At 46.4% G+C, this 21503-nt stretch overlaps 4 protein-coding genes across 8 annotated transcripts; 3 read left to right on the forward strand and 1 right to left on the reverse strand.

The window, feature by feature from the left end:
- The first annotated feature begins 716 nt into the window (after positions 1-716).
- Positions 717-3872, forward strand: LOC135651844 (probable E3 ubiquitin-protein ligase RHC2A). Its single transcript, XM_065172355.1, has 2 exons — positions 717-2204; positions 3487-3872. The coding sequence occupies exon 1, from the start codon at positions 1012-1014 to the stop codon at positions 2200-2202; it is 1191 nt and encodes a 396-aa protein (XP_065028427.1). The 5' UTR covers positions 717-1011; the 3' UTR covers positions 2203-2204; positions 3487-3872.
- Positions 3873-4326: 454 nt separating this feature from the next.
- On the reverse strand, positions 4327-8263 carry LOC135651843 (scarecrow-like protein 9). 2 transcript variants are annotated; one of them, XM_065172354.1, is made up of 3 exons: positions 8103-8263; positions 5164-7581; positions 4327-5074 (listed from the first exon to the last, which is right to left on the reverse strand). In XM_065172354.1, the coding sequence occupies exon 2, from the start codon at positions 7549-7551 to the stop codon at positions 5275-5277; it is 2277 nt and encodes a 758-aa protein (XP_065028426.1). In that variant the 5' UTR covers positions 7552-7581; positions 8103-8263; the 3' UTR covers positions 4327-5074; positions 5164-5274. The 2 variants fall into 2 exon arrangements, with proteins under 2 accessions (XP_065028426.1, XP_065028425.1); XM_065172353.1 differs by having other exon boundaries at positions 5164-7566; positions 8103-8262.
- A 4021-nt stretch (positions 8264-12284) lies between these two features.
- LOC135650982 (telomere repeat-binding protein 2-like) lies at positions 12285-17746 on the forward strand. 4 transcript variants are annotated; one of them, XM_065170736.1, is made up of 10 exons: positions 12285-12547; positions 13706-13873; positions 13956-14772; positions 14882-15109; positions 15196-15258; positions 15375-15454; positions 15775-16019; positions 16304-16615; positions 16707-16770; positions 17157-17746. In XM_065170736.1, the coding sequence occupies exons 2-10, from the start codon at positions 13793-13795 to the stop codon at positions 17331-17333; spliced, it is 2067 nt and encodes a 688-aa protein (XP_065026808.1). In that variant the 5' UTR covers positions 12285-12547; positions 13706-13792; the 3' UTR covers positions 17334-17746. The 4 variants fall into 4 exon arrangements, with proteins under 4 accessions (XP_065026808.1, XP_065026807.1, XP_065026811.1 ...); XM_065170735.1 differs by having other exon boundaries at positions 13726-13873; XM_065170739.1 differs by having other exon boundaries at positions 12286-12547; positions 14900-15109.
- Positions 17747-19522: 1776 nt separating this feature from the next.
- Positions 19523-21430, forward strand: LOC135650986 (expansin-A4-like). Its single transcript, XM_065170752.1, has 3 exons — positions 19523-20002; positions 20079-20397; positions 20813-21430. Exons 1-3 carry the CDS (start codon positions 19843-19845, stop codon positions 21120-21122), a joined length of 789 nt encoding a protein of 262 aa, XP_065026824.1. The 5' UTR covers positions 19523-19842; the 3' UTR covers positions 21123-21430.
- The last annotated feature ends 73 nt before the right edge of the window (positions 21431-21503 follow it).

Consider the following 21503-nt stretch of genomic DNA (forward strand, 5'->3'; position numbering starts at 1 on the left):
ACAGGGAGCACTGCGGCGCAGGCTCACGTGCAGTCAACCATCCTTGGCCTGAGTTCTGAGGGAGGGAGGAAGGAGAAAAAGATACTGCCAGAGTTCAAAGTCGAGGACCGTTTCCTACTGCTACTGGCACAGAGAAAGCCTCTTGTCTTTTCCCAGCATCTTCCGGGAACTGATGGCTGCTTTTAGTCAACTCCAGTGCTCCTTCCAGGAACTGGTGTTTGCTCTTTTTTCCTTTTGTTTCACCTTGGAGCATGGATTTATCTTATGTATTTTTGTCTGAATTATATGAAATTTTCTTGGTTTTCGGAGCATGTTTGATATAGCATTGTTGATCTTTGCTTCTTCCCTTTGGCTCGTGGACTGGAAGGAAGTCCTCAGGGCGGCGGTGACCGACGGAACTTTCAACGCGGCACCGAGTTCTGTTGACCAGTAAATACTTTTAATACCCGAACGAAACACACCCATCCTTTACCTTTTCGTTGGTTGGAGAGAGTTGAAGGTGGCATCGTGGGACCGCGTGGATGGGTGAGTGCCCCCGACTTTTCTTTGACCGAGAGGCGTGTTGACGGCGTCAGTGGCACGCCCAATACGAATACGCGACGTAAGAGGGGATGGGTGACTCCGGTAACGTGAGGAAAAGTCCAAAACCTGCCGTCATCATCACGCGGTTCCGCCATTGAAGCTTGGTCACCGATAATAAGAACCACCCACTTCTACACCGATCCCTTCCTCGCCAGATCCCACTCTTCCTGCTCTCCTCGGTCCGCTCCGTCTCCACCCGATTCTGGGATTTCGCCTCCGCGTCGAAGGATTTGATCGCGAGCGGATGGAGGAATTTGGTCGGTTTTACGTTTGATTTTGGGAATTTTTGAGGGGTTTGGGTTGGAGGTGGGATTTGAATCGTTTGATTCATTCAAAAGATCGTGTTTTTCGGGGTCTTTGTTCTGGGATTTTTTGAGGGATTGGTGGGGTTTTTGTGGGTGTTCTTGGTCGGTTTCGGTGCCTTCTTCCATGGCGACGGCGTCGTCGTACTGGTGCTACCGGTGTAGCCGCTCCGTCCGGGTGTGGCCTCAGGACGCCATCGTCTGCCCCGACTGCGACGGTGGCTTTCTTGAGGAGATCAGCAGTCCTCCTCCCCGCCTCCACCCGGCCGCCGAGCCCCGACGCCGCCGGGTGCCCTCCACCGACGCTCACGCGCTCGGCAGCGGCTGGTCCGCCGCGGCCGCCCGCACCCGCCAGTCATCCGAACTCAGGTTTGGCCGCAACCGCCGGTCCCCCTCTGGCGACCGCTCTCCCTTTAATCCGGTCATCGTCCTCCGCGGCCAGCCCGACGGTGGCGCCCGTGAGGCGGATCGAGCCACCACCAACAGCTTCGAGCTTTTCTACGACGACGGCACCGGATCCGGCCTCCGCCCCTTGCCTGAAAGCATCTCGGATTTCCTAATGGGCTCAGGCTTCGACCGCCTACTCGAGCAGCTCGCCCAGATCGAGCTCAACGGCATCGGTCAGGGAAGGGGGTGCGAGCATCCGCCTGCGTCGAAGGCATCCGTCGAGTCAATGCCCACCATAGAGATCGTCGACGACCACATAAGGAAAGACTGCCATTGCGCCATCTGCATGGATCCGTTCGAACTTGGGATCGAGGCCCGGGAGATGCCTTGCAAGCACATCTATCATCAAGACTGCATCTTGCCGTGGCTTTCGCTACGGAATTCATGTCCTGTTTGCCGCCACGAGATGCCAACTGATGTGCAAGGACGGGGTGTGGCGGTGGCAGAAGGCGAAGAGCAGGCTGCTGCCGCCAGGAACGAGGAGGAGGCGGTGGGGTTGACGATATGGAGGCTTCCGGGTGGAGGTTTTGCAGTGGGGAGGTTCTCAGGGGGGAGAAGAGCAGGGGAACGAGAGTTTCCAGTGGTTTACACCGAGATGGACGGTGGATTCAACAACCGTGGAGCACCAAGAAGGATCTCGTGGACTTCAACAGGCAGTGGTAGGAGGAGGGAGAGCGGAGGAATTGGTCAAACCATTCGCAATTTCTTCTCATTATTCAGGCTGTCACGGTCGGCTTCCTCTTCCTCACAGCCGAGCTCAGATTCTCATCCTGCATTTTCTCACAGGGATGAAAGAGGTTCATTTTTCAGAAGGCGTTCGCAAAGTCGAGGCAGCAATTGGGATGGAAATGCCAATGTGATTTCTCGATGACGGTATACAAAAGTCGAAAGTTGGTGATTTTGCCTTTATGTTTTCGGTGTAAATATATGATATCCCCAAGCATTGTAGCATTGTCTGATCTATATCTCCATAAATTTCTTGCCCGAAAGAATCAATTAGATCTTTCGTGATGGAATATAGATGCTCTTATCATTTAGATTTTCTCCAAATTGTATCGGTTTTCGAGAATGGGATTTGAATACATCCCCTCTCGGAGCAGTGAAAATTACGTCAATTTGAGAATATGAGACTTGCTTCAAGATTAATGATAAACATACCTCCAAATTTGATGTGATTCCTTAATCCTCCACTTTTTTGCCGAAAACCTGTAGATTGAGTCGATTGTAGAGCATGGGGATCAAACACCATGTCGCAGCCAAGCATGTTTTTGGGATGCTTTCCTGATTATATCATGTTGATATCATTTTGATTACGAAATATGTTGTAGATTTGAAGAATCCTTGCATGTTATGCTACAGTGTCATGGTTCTAAATTAAGCTGTTCCTTTTAATACCCACATTTGATCATGTTAGTATACATTCTTGCTTTCTTCATCATAGTTAAAGTTTAAGATTTTGTTCCACAACTCTTAAAAGTATATTCTATTTGAAATGGTCTTTCTTGCCTTGGGATGATTAACCTGCCAACTTTCTTGAATGGATAAGTTTTTCAAGGTACCATTGTAGTCTTTCTGGTCTAATTATCTTGAGAGAGAGTGATAGATGGTAGTCGGCCTTGTTGAGATGTACCGGATTATAGTCTGGCTTCTTCTTGATCATTGAGGGGATTGATTTGTTCGGTTCCTCCCAAGCTTTATCTTCTATTCCTACTTCGGGCTAAATAGTTGGCATGAATCACTGTATGCAGTAATGATGAATCATTGTTATCAGCCAAAGCACTTCTTTGTAGAACAAGTTTAGATTCTAAAGTGAAGTAGTTTGTGAGGCTTGTGTTCTGCAGAGAAGATTTTGAGAGTTTTCTTGTTCTCCTTAGTAAACTTTGGTTTGATTCAGTTGCTCGAAAGACCACCAATTAGCCATAAACATTGTTGGCCTGTTTAAGGAGAAATTGTTTTGCAAGCTTCAGATCCTGTGTGATCTCTTCCTACATGCTAACTACTGATACAAAAACATTGCCTGCACTTCTTCCACAGCTGGTGGCAACCTTGCAACTTGATTTCTTCTTTGTACTGTGAGAATTGTTTTATCAGCCATTCTTTTGACAGTATTGATCTTGGCTGACATGCCACTCTCTGTCTTGCTGTCAATGTTCAGGTGAGAAGAAGTTTGATACAAGACATGATTAGCATCCATTATATTACAGATAAGTGGCAGTTCTTTTGGCAGGAACAGTTGACCATGAAAAATCACCTGTTGGCAGCAGAAGAGAACAAGTTTAGTGACATGGAGAGATTTGAGCTGCAGAATCAACACCAACAGTGATGGAAGATACCATGGGGATCTTCTTCACATAAGATTGAAGCTGGTCCAAGAATGTCATTTCAGTGTGAAGGCTTAAACAAAATATGTGATCTTGGGAAATCTGGTTTGTTAAACAAGCTAGTCCAAGTCAATACTTTGTGGTCAGCAGAACATGAGAACCTGTTATCCCACCAGTTAATGGAATTAAAGGAAGATGCACCTGGTCATTTTGTTGCCAATTTCTTTTCCTCATCTTTGAATTGTCCACCACATGGTCAAACAATTTAGTGCATCTCTCTCCAACATCACCTGTGGAGAGTGGGTGAGGGTCTTTAACTATACTTTCAGCACACATTTCCATCCCTACAGAGTTAGATGATGGTGTGTGTATGTATATATGTATGTATGTATGATGTAAGTTAGATGATGGTGTGTGTATGTATATATGTATGTATGTATGATGTAAGATAAACATTTAGATGGAGAATGGTAGTGTAAGAAAGAACTCAAAGAAACAATATAATATGAAAATAATGTTGTTATTTCACATTAAAACAAAAGGTGAGAAAATAACATTAGGAAACATAGGAATCTGAAAATAATGTTTAGATGCAAAACAAAGACTTGGAGCAAAAAGGCATTAGTGTTAAGGACATATCTTCTGAAGCTAATTTATATTAGCAAGCCCTCAAATAAAAAGAAAATTAATAATATTATTCATAAACTTTGTCCACAAATCTTAGGAACACCAAAGCTTGAACTCGGATGCAAAATGATCATCCAAGAGTGGTGATACACTTCCTTGTCATCACATCAACATGTGGATAGTTCCAAACTTCAACCGAACAAAAAAAGCATGCCCTTCTCATCTGTTGATTCCCTGTTTTACAAATGGTCCAGTCCAATATGAGTTGCTGCCATTACCATGGAGCTCACATTCAATGCCAAACAAGTAGGGATAAGATCAATGTCACTAAACAATGCAGGAGGAGGACCTCAAACCCAAAATAAATGGAGGGTGGTTGATACAGACAGTTGCTCATGCATGCTTTGGACAAGGAAGGACTCACCAAAAAGAATACACATAGTAGTCTTGTAGATAGTTATCACCAGATCACTGCAATTTGGACTTAATGGTTACTCAATTTGACTGTTGATTTCTCATTATTCAAACAAAACAATAGTAAGCATATTCTTTGCTGTAGCCTGCAAACCAGAAGACATCACCCTCAAATTTTGTTATCAGCAGCACCTTGCATCGATCCCCAATCAGAATTTTTGAGTAGTCCATCACAATCCATAATTTCAGTGGCTTGTTGACATATCAGACTTTCGAGATGGATTGTCCATCGCAATCCATAATTTCAGTGACTTCTTTGCCAATAATGCCGATCTCTTGAATGTCTTGACCGGGTTGCATCTGGAAGTCTGGCCCGAATACCTGCATCATCAAGCCATGAAGTAGGAGATCAGCCACATGTCAATATTTCAGATGCATGAAGGAACCTGAATACAGGTAGAACGATGTACCTCATCAGGACTTGGTTGAGATAAATCAGATCCAATTGCTTGAATATAGAAAAGCAAGGTATCCCCCTAAGCATGCATGTGCAACTCTATGCAAATGTCCAAAAGGTAATACTAAGCTCCTTTAGGCTTCCATGCAGATATCGCATAAACGATCCTTCCCTTCCATCCCTGAATCAGCCATCCACCATCTTCATCGATGACAAAATCCTTGTGGTAGCAACCTTTCACCTTATCTTTTGCTTTCTTCATGATGTCTGGGTTCGGCCGAAGCTGCACAAACCCAGCCCTGAGATTCCTGACCTGCCACTGCTTGTAAGTCTCGGGTCTCTCAACCCTTTCTGGGCCCTCACATGCTATGACATTAAGAGCCTCCCTTCCAAAAAGATCCCTCTCGATCAATGACCTTTGTTCGTCGTCACGGGGCACATTCATATCGAGCATGTCAAACAAAGCTGAGAAGTGGAACAGAGCCTCTCGGAAGCGTGTTATAAAGAAGGGGGCACTGTATGATCCATTCACGACTGCATGGATAAAAGCATCTGGGTTCATCTTCCTTATCGTGTTGAGGACCCTATTCCTCGGGCTATCCACAACAACAGTCTCATCAATGAGATTCCTGAAGCGGTACAAGCAGTTGACAACCACAACCTCATCCTTAGCAATGTGAAGATCCTCAACCCGAATGGTCTCCCATTTAGAGGCTATGGCCTGATACTCAAAGGGAACATTAAAACTTTTTGCATAATCTGCAAGCCTTCTCCCTGTCTCTTCAATTCGTTCTGTTGGACGGAAACCTGGCTGAGGCACATCAATACCAGTTATTCGCAGTTTTGGGGGGCCACCATCCCTAGAGGCAAGGCGCTGTATAAGGCATGGCCATTGAAACCCAAAATAAATGCCAAAATCAATTATGTGCACCTTTGATGCCTTGTCTGCCAGATTAAGGATTGTCTGGTTGGAGAAAAAATGTGAAATTCTCTTGAAAGGGCATGCTGCGAGATACAAATGATAAGCCTTCAATACATCGGTTGCAGTGGTCCTTTTGGCCACAAGAGCATGATAGATCTGACTTCCCGTGCCAGCCAAACGAGCCTCCAAACCATCTGCAAAGCAATGTGCCAACCTCTGAGACCCATCTCCGTGAGGGGAAGAGTGCTGTCTAATCTGCTTCAGTAGTTCATTAGCAGTTCGCCTGTCATCAGCTGCCACTGCTTGAGCACACAGGATGAGAAGAGTCCTAAGATCCACCACCTCCTTCTTTGTTTGCTTCTTTCCTCGTGCCTTGCCACCACTTGAGCCTTTTGTTTGACCATTCTGTGAATTTCTGCTCGCTTCATTCTGCATTGCTTCTCGTAGATCAGACATTTTCTTGGAGCATTTATCTCCCTGACAAAGCAATACCATGTCAAACATTTCGGACCTAACCTCCTCCTGAGAGGAAACAGCTGACTGTTTGTTGCTCCTTCCCTCTGCTAAATCCAAGTCCTCACTGTTTAAATTCTTTCTAACCTTAGATCCGCTTGATGAAAATTCTTTCTCCTCCCCCTCTGCCTTGATACTGAAAGTACTACCTTCTCTTTTGGGTACTCGAGCTGATGAAACATCATTAGACTCTAAGTTGATTACCAACTTATCATTGATCGGAAGAAATTTGCGTGCTTCTTCGACTCCTCTTTTGAAATGCCAGGCCGGCACGCTTCCAAAAAATAAATTAGGAGATATGGACACATTATTAAAAGGCTCCTCAATACTGCTGCTGACGCTATTTGAGGAGCTTGAAGGAGTCTGAGGTGAATAATCAACAGACCCTGCATGAGCAAGAGAGTGTTGGTTATCTGATGAATCACTATTGTCCACAACCACGCTGCTGCTGCTGCTGCTGCTGCCGCCGCTGCTAGTGGTACCACTGCTGTAGAGATTCATATACTGATTGCTGCTTCTCTCATATGGGCTCTCCGAACTTTGGTAAATGTTGATCGGCGGTGGCCGATCAGGGGACGGTGGGTACTTCTGGCCAAGGATGTCATAGAAAGGCTTCTCTGCAGCTCGAAGGGCCGACTCTTCCTTGTATGTACTAATTTTCTCATCAATATCCTCCTCCATGAGCATTCGGCTTATGTAGCTAAGGGCCATGTCCGAGTAGAAGATATCACTATCTTCTGGACTATCTCCCTCGACACTTTTGCCAATTGTAGAGACGGGATATCTGCTTTGGGTTGTCCGGGAGCACATTTGCGGCAAGCCCACATAATTACTACGGCGTCCAGGGGGCTGTGATTCTCCTAACCCAAGAGCCCCGAAATTGTGTTGATTAGAATAAAGATCATCATAACGCAATCCCCTCATCATGCCGGGCAGGTTGTTATGGGGGCCAGAATCCATAACCATTGAACGGTGTATCTCCTACAAAACGTAATTCTAGACCGAGATCAACCCTAAGCACTCGCAAATTATTAATCGTTCCTACAGCTTGACAACCACACAGATACAAGAGAAAAAAAAAAAAAAAAAAAAAAAAAAAACCTAATTTTTCATCATGTGGGATGCCAAAAACTAAAGCTTGGCGAAATGCTGGGGAACCCAAACACCGGATAGCCACCGCTATCTAAGCTCTAAAAAAATTAGCAGCTACCACAATTTAATTTCGCAGGGAGAGATCCTGAGACTAGTCAACATCTGCAGTCGTACTAGTCAGATCAGCGCACTGATCACCAGAAAAAGATCGATCAAAAACAACGCATTCAAAGAACAGGCGAATCGAGTGAGACAGAGAAGAAACTAGAAGCGTGAGTTCATTTCTTGCGGCATCAAAAGCCACCACGGACCCCAAGAAGGTAAGTTTACGATCAAGGAAAGCGTGAGACCAGATCGAACAAAGGTTGGCGGGCCCAAATCCGGCAGGAAATCACGAGGAGGAGGGAGGAGGAGGAAAGGCTTACCTTATCGAAACCCTAGTTCGGAGCGGAAGCGAAGGAAAATGAGAGGAGGAGAGAGACGGAAAGAGAGGCCGCGCTCATGACGAACAGTGCGAAGGCCATGCCTTGGCTCTTTGGTCCAACCCCCCTTCCTTGTCGTCTGAGATATGGATTTATTGCTTACCCCTCCGTAACGCCCACCCGTTGGGGTAATTATATATATTGGTAACAAATAATAATAATTATTATTATTAAGACGAATCTTCTGGGGGGCTTGTCCGTATACGTGGGCGCATCAGAGCCGTCCGCTGGCGTTTCACCGCACGATGCCGGTGTCACTCCGAGGAAGGAAACCGTGGTGTGGGGTCCGCTTGGTCGGTGAGAAGTTAAAACGGGTGGGTGGGGGAAAAGGTAAAGCGTTTCTTTTGAAGCGAGCGAGTGCGCGCGCCAGCGGAGCACGTGCGAATCGTCAGGTCACGAAGCCGGCGAGGGGGGCGGGCGCCGGCCACGGGGGCTCGGCTTTTTACGGATACGTGTCCACGTATATATACTACGGCGGGCCCCACCGCGGAGGTCGCCTCGACACGTGGTCCGGTGTGTGTCACGCGTCGACGCGGGGTCCTGCTGTGGGACACGGGGGAACGCTCGGCGTCACCTGTCGCATCTCCCTCGTTCCGTTACCTTCCCTTGAAAGCGTCGGCCACACAGGTCTTCCCAATAAACACACGGGTACCGAGACGGGTGACTATACCGAACGTAGGGAAACCAATGAAGCTCAATCCCCATCCAGTGTCTTCTTGTACTCGTACGTATCTAATTAAGCAGGCAACTATGATCGATAACATATGGGAGATAATGTCATGTCAACTATATAGTATGAAATCAACTATATGTCGATAACCTAGTATCATTAAATTAATATATAAGAACATCTAGGTGATCAGCATCGAGATGCCAATCACTTAGCATTGATATATGTGACATTTATGTGATGGATACGTACTCGTGAGGTGCTGGTCAATTTATTGTTTTTCTATTACTCTCAAACCCTAAAATTGGTACAGCAGCAACATGGCTTCTTCAAAAACCTAGTAATCAATGTGTACGAACAAGCCACCACATGCTTCTCTCGTCTGCTCTTAATGGTTGTACTACTGCCCATCTTTTGGCTGGTGAATGCCATACTTTATGTCGCTCATCGACAACAGAAGGGGGGTGGAGAGCACTCTCAGGCTGATGAGCATTCTGGTGTGGCTGCTAGAGAGGGTGGCACATGGACGGAGGCAGCATGTGCAGGCGACGACGACGCATCGTTGTCTCAGCTCCGAGACTCGCCTCGATGCACTGCATCTGCTCCCAATAATTAAGCCATCGGTCAAAGCTAGTCGTCCTCTCCCAACGCATCAGGTGGAGCTGTTGCTGTCATCTCCTCCATGGTGACACAAGGACTTGGCATCGAGGACAAGCCAACCGAGGCTTTCATGGCCAGTCTTGTCCACTTGACTATGCGAAAAGGCTTCGGGTGAGATTAGGCTGGTTCTCCTCTTGTCAAAGGAAGCCGAGAAAACTTTGGCAGCAGAAGAAGACTGCCAACTTCTCCACTCAATATGTAACCTTTGAGTGCATTCCTTCCATCATTATATATTCTCTTCCGAGAATAACATTATAAAAGAGTTTGGATATCAGTTCGAGTCATGAAAGAGATCGCCTACCTTTCCTTCTGACTTCCACCTAATCAATATTTAACTCGCACAAGGCTTGGAGGAGGAGATACTCATATGGCCTACCTCAAGTCGTTCGATGAGTTCGCAAGGCCTTATTCTGTATGCTTCCCATGTGCTTTCGGCTTCCTTGATAAGGCCGTGCTATTATATCTTTCTCGGTACATATTACTGCCTACCTATTTTCTTCTCGGGAATTTAATATATGCAATATGATCGCATTATATATATCATAATGTACAACGTAGGCGTAAACTTTGTCCGATTCTTCAAGAAGGTCAAATAGTTGACCTCGTGCTTGGTGTGTTGGTGTTGATAGCTGCACAAGCTTTGTACATACTTCTCCATATGTAGAAACAGGAATGCTAATAAAAGAATGCATGTAGACCTGCGTTTTGCTTCGTGCTTGCCGCTTCCACGTCCGTGCGGAGACGAGGAGGTCAACTAAACGTTAATATGATTCAGTGGTATTTACTCCTACAAATATATTATTAATTTTCATTGATATAAATAAGTCATTGCTCGTTCCAAGTTCTTAGTGTGGTCCAATAGAAATCCATGGGCTCAACCCATGTAGGTAGAAACTTGGATCCATGAATCTCTAACAAGAGATGGAACTCACTTTCAGTCTTGCATGCAGGTCTTTTAGCTGTAATTGAGCTGCCGAGATGGATGGAGTTCGGTCGACAAGTTGAAGCTCCTGATCTAGTGAGAGGTGGGAAGCTCTCCTCGAACGACCGAGGTCGATGATGCAGATTGTCCCAACCCAGCTTGCCGTCACCGATGGATGATGCCGGCGGCGTCGGAGGATCCAAGCTGATTGCTGATGGTCGTAAACAGCTCTGCATCCCCAAAGCACCTCTCATGGCGGCAGAGACCGCAGAGGCAGGAGAGGAGTCAAACCGGCGGGCGTTCACCATCGCAAGCTTTTCCGGACAAGAAAGCTTGGCCATGTGGGGAGCACGCAAGCTTTGCTTCTGCCAGAGCTGGCACAACTCATGGACACCTGCAGATGCTCTCCGGTCCCTCCCTTGTCCGTCAAGAAAACTCCTCCTTGTTTTGGGAGCTCACATTCTCCTTCCTCGTCCTCCTCCTGCATGATTGGCAACTGTCAAAGCCTGCATCCATAGTAAAGTTACACAAGACGACGCCTCCATGCACGTTAGTGATCCTCCACAATCCACAGGCTTCGCCTTCCCTACACGTTACAAGATTCCCCATGGCATGTGGTCTGCAGTCCGTCTTAACTCAACTCCAGCTCTAATCTCTAGCTGTCTCGTCTCGCCTCCACAGTCGATATGATGATGTGCTGCAGGTGATCACAATCATATCTGATGGGTCACTAATAACTCTCCTTTGGGTGATTCATCGCCAACATTATACCTATGGACATGATCGTACACGGGAACTCGACACGTGTAAATGAGCAACTCTTATCCTTCACACACACAAGATAAGACACCTTCCGATTCCTTTACACATCTACAAAGCCCACGTGTCGACCGCTGCATCCCCCTTCTTTCTTCTCCACCTGCCCTCATCTTATCAACATTAACGCCCGTCACATCGAGTGATCGAAGTCGCGCCACGTGATACCCCGCTGCCCACGCCGGCAGTCCACTCCGTCGAAACTGACGGCCCATTCACTCCGCCACATAAATTAATTCCTCTATTTTCTTAAACCAAAACGTGAACCAAAAAAGCCATTTTCCACGTGGCGTACGCTCATTCCTACGTGGCGGCCACCGACGTGAAATGGCGATAATAGCCCCCTTGGAAGGGGGGTAATTTCGTGAATTCGACACGAGATCATGGAAGCGATCGATCGCGATGCACCGTATCGGTCGGTGATCCGAGTTGCGTCGAACTCAGATTCTATCAGTACGATCGGGATACAAATTGGAATCCTTGTTGTTGCGCCGTGTGGAGCGGAATCTTGGCATCCGGCTTCGCATCTTCCCACATGCTTCCGACCACAAAAAAGAAAAATAAAATAAATAGAATTATGACTCAAATTCCATTATCCGATTACTGGTTCACAAATACTTGTAGCTCTCAATATTCTACAGACCAGCGAGAGAGTGACGGACCGACCTACCCGTTCATGGATTCACCGCACCCGGGTAGGTCCCACGCGGTGACGGCTCAACCTCCAATAACAAGGCAGGTGGGCGATCGGGAACGGGAAAACGGGTAACCCGGGTATGCTTACCGAAACGAACGGGTCTGGAGCCGGTGGGGCTTGTCCCGTCCTGGACGCATGAAACCGGAGGATGTGTTGTGCTGCGTCCGTAGCCGTACGATCGGGGGGGATCGGGACACGTGGTGGGGATCGGAGACGGTGGGAGGGGTGATGAACCCTCGTGGTTGGTTTGGGCGGAATGGGCAGGGGTGCGTTACCGGAAGGGTCGGTTGCCGGGGTCAAAGGTGTAGGAGCGGGGTTTTAAGGCCAAATGTGGATGGTTTAAAGGGGTTCTGACCATCGATAAAAGCAGAGAGGGGACGAGAGGAGACTTACCTATTTGGAATTGCGAGCGAGAGAGAGAGAGAGAGAGAGAGAGAGAGAGAGGGTTTCTTTTCGTTTGGCGAGAGGGATTCTCCGGAGGAGAAGAGGGATTTGGATGCGAATAGCGACCGAGAGAGATCTGGAGCTCATCTCGTTTCCGGTTTGAATTGAGCCGGAATTTTGGCGATTCGATGGCAATTTGAGATCCTTGCGAGGAAGTCATTCTCATCCTGTTCTAGAAGGTGAGCTGACCGAGTTCTGTTGCATTTCATTTCCAGAAGCTACGATTTCTGCCTATTTTAGCTGACCAAATATGTGAATTTGGCCTGGTTCGCGTCATTCTCGTCGAAATTCGTCGGTTTCTCCTTTCGTTCTCTTGATCCCGTCGATTTGTTTCGTTGGAGGATTGATCCGAATCTGTTTAAATATAATTTTGGCGTTTCTCCGTTGGAATTCCATCGCCATCCCATCTGTGCCTGCGCAATTCATCTCGAGCCTCGCGATTTTTCTTTTATCATGTTATCTTGTCGAGGGTTTGGATCTGGGACCTGAATTCCTTAAAGATGTACGGGCCTCTGCTTGTGGTTTTTGTCTTGATCGCTTCGTTTCACGGTGTCGTCATTTGTCAAAACTCCTCCTTCCTCGAGATGGGAAAATTCCTTTTTTTTTTTTTTCATTGTCAACCATTTGCGCTGCTTGAAGGTGTTACTGGAATATGCCTCGTATCCTTCGATCTTAAATGAAATGGGTAAATCTACGATCTGGCAAAGGCGTACCGTTGTCGTATTCCTGATCCTGTTTTTTGTTTTGAATTTCCGCTCCCGTTTAAGCATCGTGGTACGGGAGGTTTTGGGTTTTTGATGCTTGAACACCATTCAATCATTATGTTATTTGTGATGATGCTTTGCTGATGTACGTCGTGGTTTTCCTTTTCGATCCTTTTTGTTTCCCGGTGTCATAATTTTGACATCAGATTGAAGGGGTTCGAACCAGAAAAAGAAGGTACATTATGTTTCTTTATGTGGTGCTTGCCTATGTTTATTTAATCTACGAATCTTTTCGAAAGACTTTCTTCATATAGAACACCAAACCTGTTCCTTCACAATTAACTCTGAAGGTGGAGCGTTTTGCCAAAGGGTTGATTTGACATACCCCTCTCTCCTTTCTCTCTGCTTCCTTCCGTTATGTCATCGTTCTCTCGTTTGGTTAGTCATTTCAGAGAGAGAATCAGCTGTAAAACATGATTTTGATTTCCTACCCTTTGAATTCTAATCGAATTATAGAATATGGATATTTCGCAGCATTGGTTTCATTGGAAAACTATTTTTAGGGAATTTGGATCTTTGGTTGTCAATCTTATAAGCTTACATCTTTTTATGAATTATCTGAAATTTTGGCAGTTCTTCTGAATTCATGGCAGATTGTGGACTCCCTGTTGTTTCTCTTCTGCAGTCGCTCAATTTCATCTTGTTATAAGTCATTGGGATATGGTTTTGCAACGGAGGTTGGATTGCGGATCCAGTGGCTACCATGCCCCTGTGATGCCACACGTTCCAAGATCTGCCAGGGTATATTTGTCATCTCGATTGCTTTCTTCCTTTTGTTGTTATTTTGGCGCCGTGTAACTCGTCATGGTGCGTGCATCCACAGGGAAAGCGTTCGATAAGAAAGAAGGTCGAGGGCAAGCCATTGTGTGCATTTGATTTGCTTGCTACTGTAGCAGGTAAATTGTTATCGGAGAGGGAAAATTCTCTGGCTTCATGTGACAATACTGGAACATCTGACCCTGCTGCAGCAAAGGATACCATTAAACGGGAGCAAATAGACAGTAACGAGAGGTCAATCAAATTTGAAGCGTTTGATTTGCTGAGCTGTAATGAACACCCGAAGTCTTCAAAAGCAACATCGTCAGGACCTACTTCTCCCATTGTAAAGTCAGAGATATCAGATGAGGATGCTGTTGGTGGAGAGTCAAAATTCATCGAAGACAGTCGTAAAATTGGATGTGGTATTGCTGCTGTTGCTGAAAATTTCGACAATGTGAGGATTTCTTCTTGTTCCATGGAATCACATGAATGTAAAGATGGGAGCAAGAAACTACCACAAGGTCAACAGCAAACAGCAGGAAATGCAACAGATGGAAATGCTCTATATCGTTTGGATGGTCTTGTGGACTTGGATGCCAAACATTCTGTTTTAGGTAGCTCTGACAGCAGTGTTGAAGTTCCCCTACACAGGAACAACAATTATCGTAACACTTTGTTACCCAAGCAGGAAGATGGTATGGATCTTGCTGCATGTAATGATGATGACGAAAATTCTTCTGGATGCACTCATCCAACTGTTGTTACTAATAAGACCTCTAGGATGCAGCATATAGGTGACCGTAGGATAAGGAAGCTCTTAGCATCTAAGTTCTGGAGAGTAGCCCCAACGATGTTGCAGGACAGTGAAACATCTAACTATGGTATGTGTAATGCTTTTCATCCCTTCTTTTACTTGATTTCTCTGCAGGCAGAAAGCTTGCACTTATAGTTACATGTCTTGCAGCTTGGTGTTGATTACATTCAGAAAAGATTTCCTTTGTGTTTCAGATGTAGAACAGAAGCATACTCTACAAGGCAAGAGAATGTGTTATACACGCCAAAGAACGCAGAGGAACTCCTCCAAGAGAAGGAAATTGTTTGATCGTTGTTCAGTATCAGTTTGTGGTGGAGGGATTTATGATGAAGATGTGTCAAATTTATGTGAAAATGGTGGGATCAAATTAGAAACATATGATTCACAAGGCAATTTGTGTGAAGGTTTGTTACATATAAGTTATCGACATGCCCAGTCCACCTGCTATGATACCTTTGGATATTGAGACCTCATTTTTCTATCTTTACAGCAAATGGTGCATCATCAACCACAACTGGACAAAAGTCATGCTATGAATCACCAGAATACCATGGTAAAATCTTGGCTGAGTACATTGTACTTTTATGATGATTACATGCCATTAGTACTTTTATTCGACCTTGGCATTAGTACGTTCTGATGGGTGCTATGCTTTCTTTCATGTTCCAGTGAAACTCAGCATTAAATCTTTTAAGGTGCCAGAACTTGTTATTGAGATTCCTGAAACTGCTACAGTTGGTTCCCTAAAGGTATATATAACCTTTTTGCATTATTTTTTAATATTTCTATCATGCAATATTGTTGTACTGCCAACGAAGTATTCAGTGATTAGTTAGCATTTTTTTAAAAATAAGTACTTGATTAATGTTATAGGTTTGTTAAAACTAGTGCTTCAATTATAAAGGGACATTTTCATTTGTTCAATTTTAACCTGTCTTGGACATCTGATCCATAGACAACTCCATTTACTCCAGCATGAGCATGTCTGTATTAGATAAACAATACCTTTTTTTTTTTCCAAAAGTTGTGCTTTATTTCTGGGTGGTATATTAATGAAATTATCATGCAGAGGACAGTACTGGATGCTGTGACTGCAATCCTCGGGGGTGGACTGTGTGTCGGTGTTCTTCTTCAAGGAAAGAAGGTTAGAGATGACAACAAGACCTTGCACCAGGTTGGGATTTCTCATGGTGACAAACTGGATAACTTAGGGTTTACATTGGAGCCAAATCCTAGACAATCTCCAGCACCACTAACAAGTTCCGAAGACCCAAATTTTCTAAGTATTGGTTGTGCGCCTGAACCACTGGATAGGTAATTGAATCTTACAACCTTTTTTGCAACTTTATTAGTAGATATGTGCTCCGTAAAGTTTATCATTGTACCTTAGCATATCCTCATTAAGACCAATTCTGTTGGGAACACATGATTTGGCTCCTTTACACTGGTAAAACAAGAAGAATTTGTAATGGCGCAGCAATGAGATTTGATAAGCCAATATATATATTTTTTACATTTTAACTAAGAAATGGTTTTTGCCTCTGAAAATTGTTTTAAGTTAGTCATTAAATACCTTGTTATTTTTGTGCATTTTGTAGGATTTCCCCTGTAGCTCCTGCTGTGGTAGATCAAGGAGGGCCAGATGCCACTCAATTTCTACAGATCTGTCCAGAGAGTGATCATGATTCGGTTCCGTCTCCAACTGATGCTGCATCATCACTAGAAAAAACAAAAGCAAACTCGCTAGCACTGGTAGCTGTGCCACCCATGGATACTGAGGCACTGGCCATGGTTCCACTTCGTAACAAGCCCAAGCGATCTGAAGCCACTCAACGCCGGGTTCGTAGGCCCTTCTCCGTTGCCGAAGTGGAAGCTCTGGTTCAGGCAGTCGAAAAACTCGGGACGGGAAGGTGTGTGGTCTGCTTTCAGTACACCAACATGTTAATATCTCACTTTCGCAGGCAGGCTTCCATACTGCTCTCTGTGTCTCCATTTCTGCAGGTGGCGAGATGTCAAACTCTGTGCCTTTGAGAATGCAAAGCACCGGACTTACGTAGATCTCAAGGTAATCCATGTGTTACAAACTCAATTGGTATTAGTGTCTTCACCATCACAATTTTAGAGCCAAACTATGCATGCTTGATCTCTCAACTGTCAGATACATGTGGTAGTGTTCTCGTTGGGAAGGATGGCCAACCTGACTGTGACAGTATTGCCTGTTCTTAAGACTTCAACGTTTAGACAATTCTCCACCTGCTCTTGTAGTCATACACAGGGAGTCAATAATTCGTTTGGATTGGTGGATCATGGTAGGAAAGTTAGCTATATCCATGTTCCGATAAAGATAGACTTGTCACTTGAGCGTGGTTGGTGGTGTTGACCTAGCAACATCTTTCCATTCTACCACCTCGTCGTGAGCTTATCACGGTGAATTTTTCTTGGTGGGTGCAGGACAAATGGAAGACGTTGGTGCACACAGCCAGGATTTCCCCGCAGCAGAGGAGGGGAGAACCAGTCCCTCAAGAGCTCTTGGACCGGGTGCTCTCAGCCCAGGCCTACTGGTCCCAGCAGCAAGCCAAGCTGCTGCTGAAACCACCGGCTTCAGCTGAGACTCGTCTGCTCCTCTAGTCCCACAGCCTCTCCTCTCCTATTCCACGAGGGGAGAAGCCAATCTACCCCTGTAAAGATCTCCCGAAACATTCAGAAAACAAAAAAACAAGGTACAAGTAGCTGACGAAGTTGTGTTATATTCACTCACACCATTCTTTCAAGCCACGGGTTCTTCTTCCTGTGTGAATTAAGAAGGAAAAGAGCTTTCTTGGGCGAAAAAGTCACAAATGGGTGTAAAAATATCTGATTGCAACCAGTGACACCCTCACCTGTTTAACTCGATTCTTTCTGTTCAATTGGACCAGTTTGGTTCTCTTTTTCTATTTACTGATTCTTTTCTTGTTTTCTTTTACATCGAAACATTTACTTCGTGTAACAACATGTGATTCATTTGATCCTGCAATACAAACATCATTCACTTTCTACTTCAAGTTGTTATCTCTTATCCAGACTCTGTTTCAAGTATTTCCAACACACGATTGTTTGTATTTGGCAAGAGGATGGTCACCTACCTGTTGAACGCATGCCAAGAAGTGGGATCACAGCGATTAGATCCAACACAAGCAATGAATCATTTTGGCCCTTTACTGCTATGGGAGCATGTCAAAGTTTCTTATTCATTATTATTATTGTTATTATTATTATTTCTTGTAGAATTATTGTTATTATTATTATTTCTTGTAGAATTCTCTTACGAGAGGGTTCCAGGAGACACGGGACGAGATGCGGCCAAGCCTATTATGTGTTTGGTTTCATGGACTGTGTCCCATTACATTAGGACGACAACGACGATTTATCATCGACGATAAGTGAGTTTCATGATGTTAAAATTTTAAACCCTTTGCTCATAGTAAATAAGTGAGTTTGAAACATAACCATCGGATCAATATTTTATGTAGTAGGCTCACTTATAAAAATAAAAATTTAAACTTTTAAAAAATATCAACTAGCTCGATTGATAAGAACAGTCATAGTTGATACCAAAATGATGATAATGAATATTATCATCATCGAAAAATAAAAAATAAAAAATGTTAGCGATGAAGATGGACATCGGTTGCATGTGAGCATTGCCTCGTCCCAGCTTTGCAGCGGTACCTCCCCCTGCGATTGCATTGGCAGGCAGGCAATGGGAGTTGGCCTGAGATATTAATATGGTGTTGGAAGTGAAACGAGAGCCGACAAAAAGTTCACTCTATTTCATTGAATGAGGGGATCTTTTTCTCTTGCAGCGGATAAGGAGGAAGCACATGGCGTTGGTCGAGGTGCAGAGCATGGAGGCAGCAGCCAAATTATCTCCCCCGCCCCACCACATGGAGGTGGAAGAAGGCATAGAAAAAGCTCATGGCTTGCCTCCACGGTTCCCTGCTGACTCGTGCACCCCGCCACTGTTCATCAGGACGTCTTCCACGAACACCAACGCCGCCCATTCCTCATCCTCTCCAACTTGTTTTTATCGCCTCCACAAATGTACAGATACATTTCTGTCTCTGTATCGTGCTTCATCAGCAGCAGCAATAGTAGCAGTCGGGCATTTAAGACTGCATCCCTTTTGCCTCACGCCGTGCCACCGGCCTACTTCTACCCTACTCTCTCTCTTTCTCTCTCGAACTACTACACTACCTCGGTGGTGAATGACAGAGACGAGTCCATGTCTGAAGCCTTCCCTTCTCATGCAGACAGCCAAGTCAAAGCGAGCGTGTTAGATTTGCAGTCGAAGCATCGCCCGTCCTCTCCCTGTTTCTCCGATGTGGCCGACCGATTCAGTGCGCCTCCGTACCGATATGGCCCTCCTTCATATCCCCAATCACACATCAGCACCAATATTAATACAATCATATTAATCCATCTTCATCATTAAATATATTCCATATTATAATTATATATATATATATATATATATATATATATTTTCTCTCTATTTTTCTTGATGAGGTCGAAATTAGCAATAGCGGCAAGTGTCCCACCAACCACCGACGGTCCTATTTGCCAAAGGACCACTTGGTTCATGAACCCAATTACGTGGGTTCCATTTGCATGGAATCCAAATCCACCACCTTATAATCATTTAGCATTTTTATGATGCATATCCAATTTGAAAGAGGGAGAAGATGAATGATTGGATGCATGTGGTGAAGGAAGGACCTATCGATTGCAGCAATATATGAGATTGATGTCGCAACCACAAGCAATCTTACTCTTTTTCTTCCTCCCTTTCTCCACAAGCCATCTCGCGAACAACCGATCGTGATCGCCATTCCCATCATTTCGCTTCCGACCACATCGATCGAGTCTTAGTATCGAACGAGTCCATATATAGGTCTCGGGCCCCACCGAGTGGGTATCTCCCACGCGGTACTCCGTTCCTTTTTGCTCCCCCATCTTCACTGCCGTCACTCCGTTGTCTTAATCTTGGCAACACGACGAGCCTTACCATCTCTTACGCTCACTGCCTCACACTCGCTATTATTACTCGTCCTCCTCGCTCGCTTTTTAAGTATCCCACCTTCCTCCGCACTTCCTCCCCATGGCTTCGATCTGCAGCGCCGTGGCCGCGACGGTCGCCCTCGTCCTCGCGTCGTCCGCGCTCCTCGCCGACGCTCGCATCCCCGGCGTATACACCGGCGGCGCGTGGCAGAGCGCCCACGCCACCTTCTACGGTGGCAGCGATGCCTCCGGCACCATGGGTACGTACCTGCCCTCGCTCGATCTCTCCCCGCCACCCACCTGCATTTCGCCTGGTTCATGGGCTGGTTGTCGCAGGCGGGGCGTGTGGGTACGGGAACCTCTACAGCCAGGGGTACGGGGTGGAGACGGCGGCGCTGAGCACGGCGCTGTTCAACGACGGGCTCAGCTGTGGGGCGTGCTTTGAGATCAAGTGCGCGGACGATCCCCGGTGGTGCAAGGGCGGCAGCCCTTCCATCTTCATCACGGCCACCAACTTCTGCCCCCCCAACTACGCTCTCCCCTCCGATGACGGCGGCTGGTGCAACCCGCCCCGCCCTCACTTCGACCTCGCCATGCCCATGTTCCTCAAGATCGCCGAGTACCGCGCCGGCATTGTCCCCGTCTCCTACCGCAGGTACAGTCACGCACGCCCTCTCCTCCTCCTCCTCCCTCGCCTTCCTCTGGTACGCACTTGATCCATGAGAGCATTCAATGGTCCTTCGCTCTTGACCACATGACATGTTCTCCTACCGCACCACACCAAATCTGGCCCGCCCGTGACTCCTCTGCCTCTCTCTCTCTCTCTCTCTCTCTCTCTCTCTCTCTCTCTCTCGCACTAACGCGTCGCGAAACCGCGTGAATCATGGGAGACCGAGGGCGAGACCGCGGCACTTGCCCCCACGCACCCTTGACAGAACATGAATACCTCGGCCCACCGCCACTGTTCTGCCATGTTCCGCTGTCCCCCCGTTGTGGCGGTGCAGCGTCTCGAGCGTTTGGACGTCTTGATGTGATGCACACGCCACCAAACATTGCCGTTTCTTGTGCAGGGTGCCGTGCAGGAAGGCGGGCGGGATACGGTTCACCATCAACGGCTTCCAGTACTTCAACCTGGTGCTCATCACCAACGTGGCCGGCGCCGGCGACATCATCCGCGCCAGCGTGAAGGGCTCCCGCACCGGGTGGATGCCCATGTCCCGCAACTGGGGCCAGAACTGGCAGTCCAACGCCGTCCTCGTCGGCCAGTCCCTCTCCTTCCGCGTCACCGGCAGCGACCACCGCACCTCCACCTCCTGGAACATCGCCCCCGCCACCTGGCAGTTCGGCCAGACCTTCTCCGGCAAGAACTTCCGGGTCTGAACCCTTCCAGCTTTCTCAGTCGGTCAGTCAGTCCGCCCGTCCTCATATTGCTACAAAGAGGTGATGAAGAAGAAGGCGGCAAGACAGCAGTGTTGTCGTGCGGGTTCCTCCGTGTCGAGTCGAGTCGAGTCGAGTGTTTTAAGGCCTGTAATGGTGTGTTAGCTAGTAGCGATGAAGGCAGCAGCTGAAGTGGCTGCAGACCAAAACGGAGCGTGTAGCCCGCAGCTGCTTAAAGACATCATCGTCCTATTTGTGATTGCAGTCTCATGAATGTGATAAGTCCTAAGCGGATGCGTCATTCTCCATTACCAACCATCCTCTGAGACCTATGGCACCTCACATGGTGGGGCGCATCCCAAGTCAATGAGGTTGCAGAAGCGA

The sequence above is a fragment of the Musa acuminata genome, chromosome BXJ3-10, assembly GCF_036884655.1.
Source record: "Musa acuminata AAA Group cultivar baxijiao chromosome BXJ3-10, Cavendish_Baxijiao_AAA, whole genome shotgun sequence".
Classification (NCBI taxonomy): Eukaryota; Viridiplantae; Streptophyta; class Magnoliopsida; order Zingiberales; family Musaceae; genus Musa; species Musa acuminata.

What these genes read in the sequence shown, in the direction of transcription:
- LOC135651843 (XM_065172354.1), bottom strand. Translation starts at nt 7,551, where the DNA reads ATGGTTATGGATTCTGGCCCCCATAACAACCTGCCCGGCATGATGAGG.
- LOC135650982 (XM_065170736.1), top strand. Translation starts at nt 13,793, where the DNA reads ATGGTTTTGCAACGGAGGTTGGATTGCGGATCCAGTGGCTACCATGCC. An exon ending in TGAATCACCAGAATACCATG is followed by an intron (nt 15,259 to 15,374) that starts GTAAAATCTTGG and finishes TTCATGTTCCAG; the next exon opens with TGAAACTCAGCATTAAATCT. An exon ending in GGACTTACGTAGATCTCAAG is followed by an intron (nt 16,771 to 17,156) that starts GTAATCCATGTG and finishes TGGTGGGTGCAG; the next exon opens with GACAAATGGAAGACGTTGGT.
- LOC135650986 (XM_065170752.1), top strand. Translation starts at nt 19,843, where the DNA reads ATGGCTTCGATCTGCAGCGCCGTGGCCGCGACGGTCGCCCTCGTCCTC. An exon ending in CGATGCCTCCGGCACCATGG is followed by an intron (nt 20,003 to 20,078) that starts GTACGTACCTGC and finishes TGGTTGTCGCAG; the next exon opens with GCGGGGCGTGTGGGTACGGG. An exon ending in GTCCCCGTCTCCTACCGCAG is followed by an intron (nt 20,398 to 20,812) that starts GTACAGTCACGC and finishes TTTCTTGTGCAG; the next exon opens with GGTGCCGTGCAGGAAGGCGG.
- LOC135651844 (XM_065172355.1), top strand. Translation starts at nt 1,012, where the DNA reads ATGGCGACGGCGTCGTCGTACTGGTGCTACCGGTGTAGCCGCTCCGTC.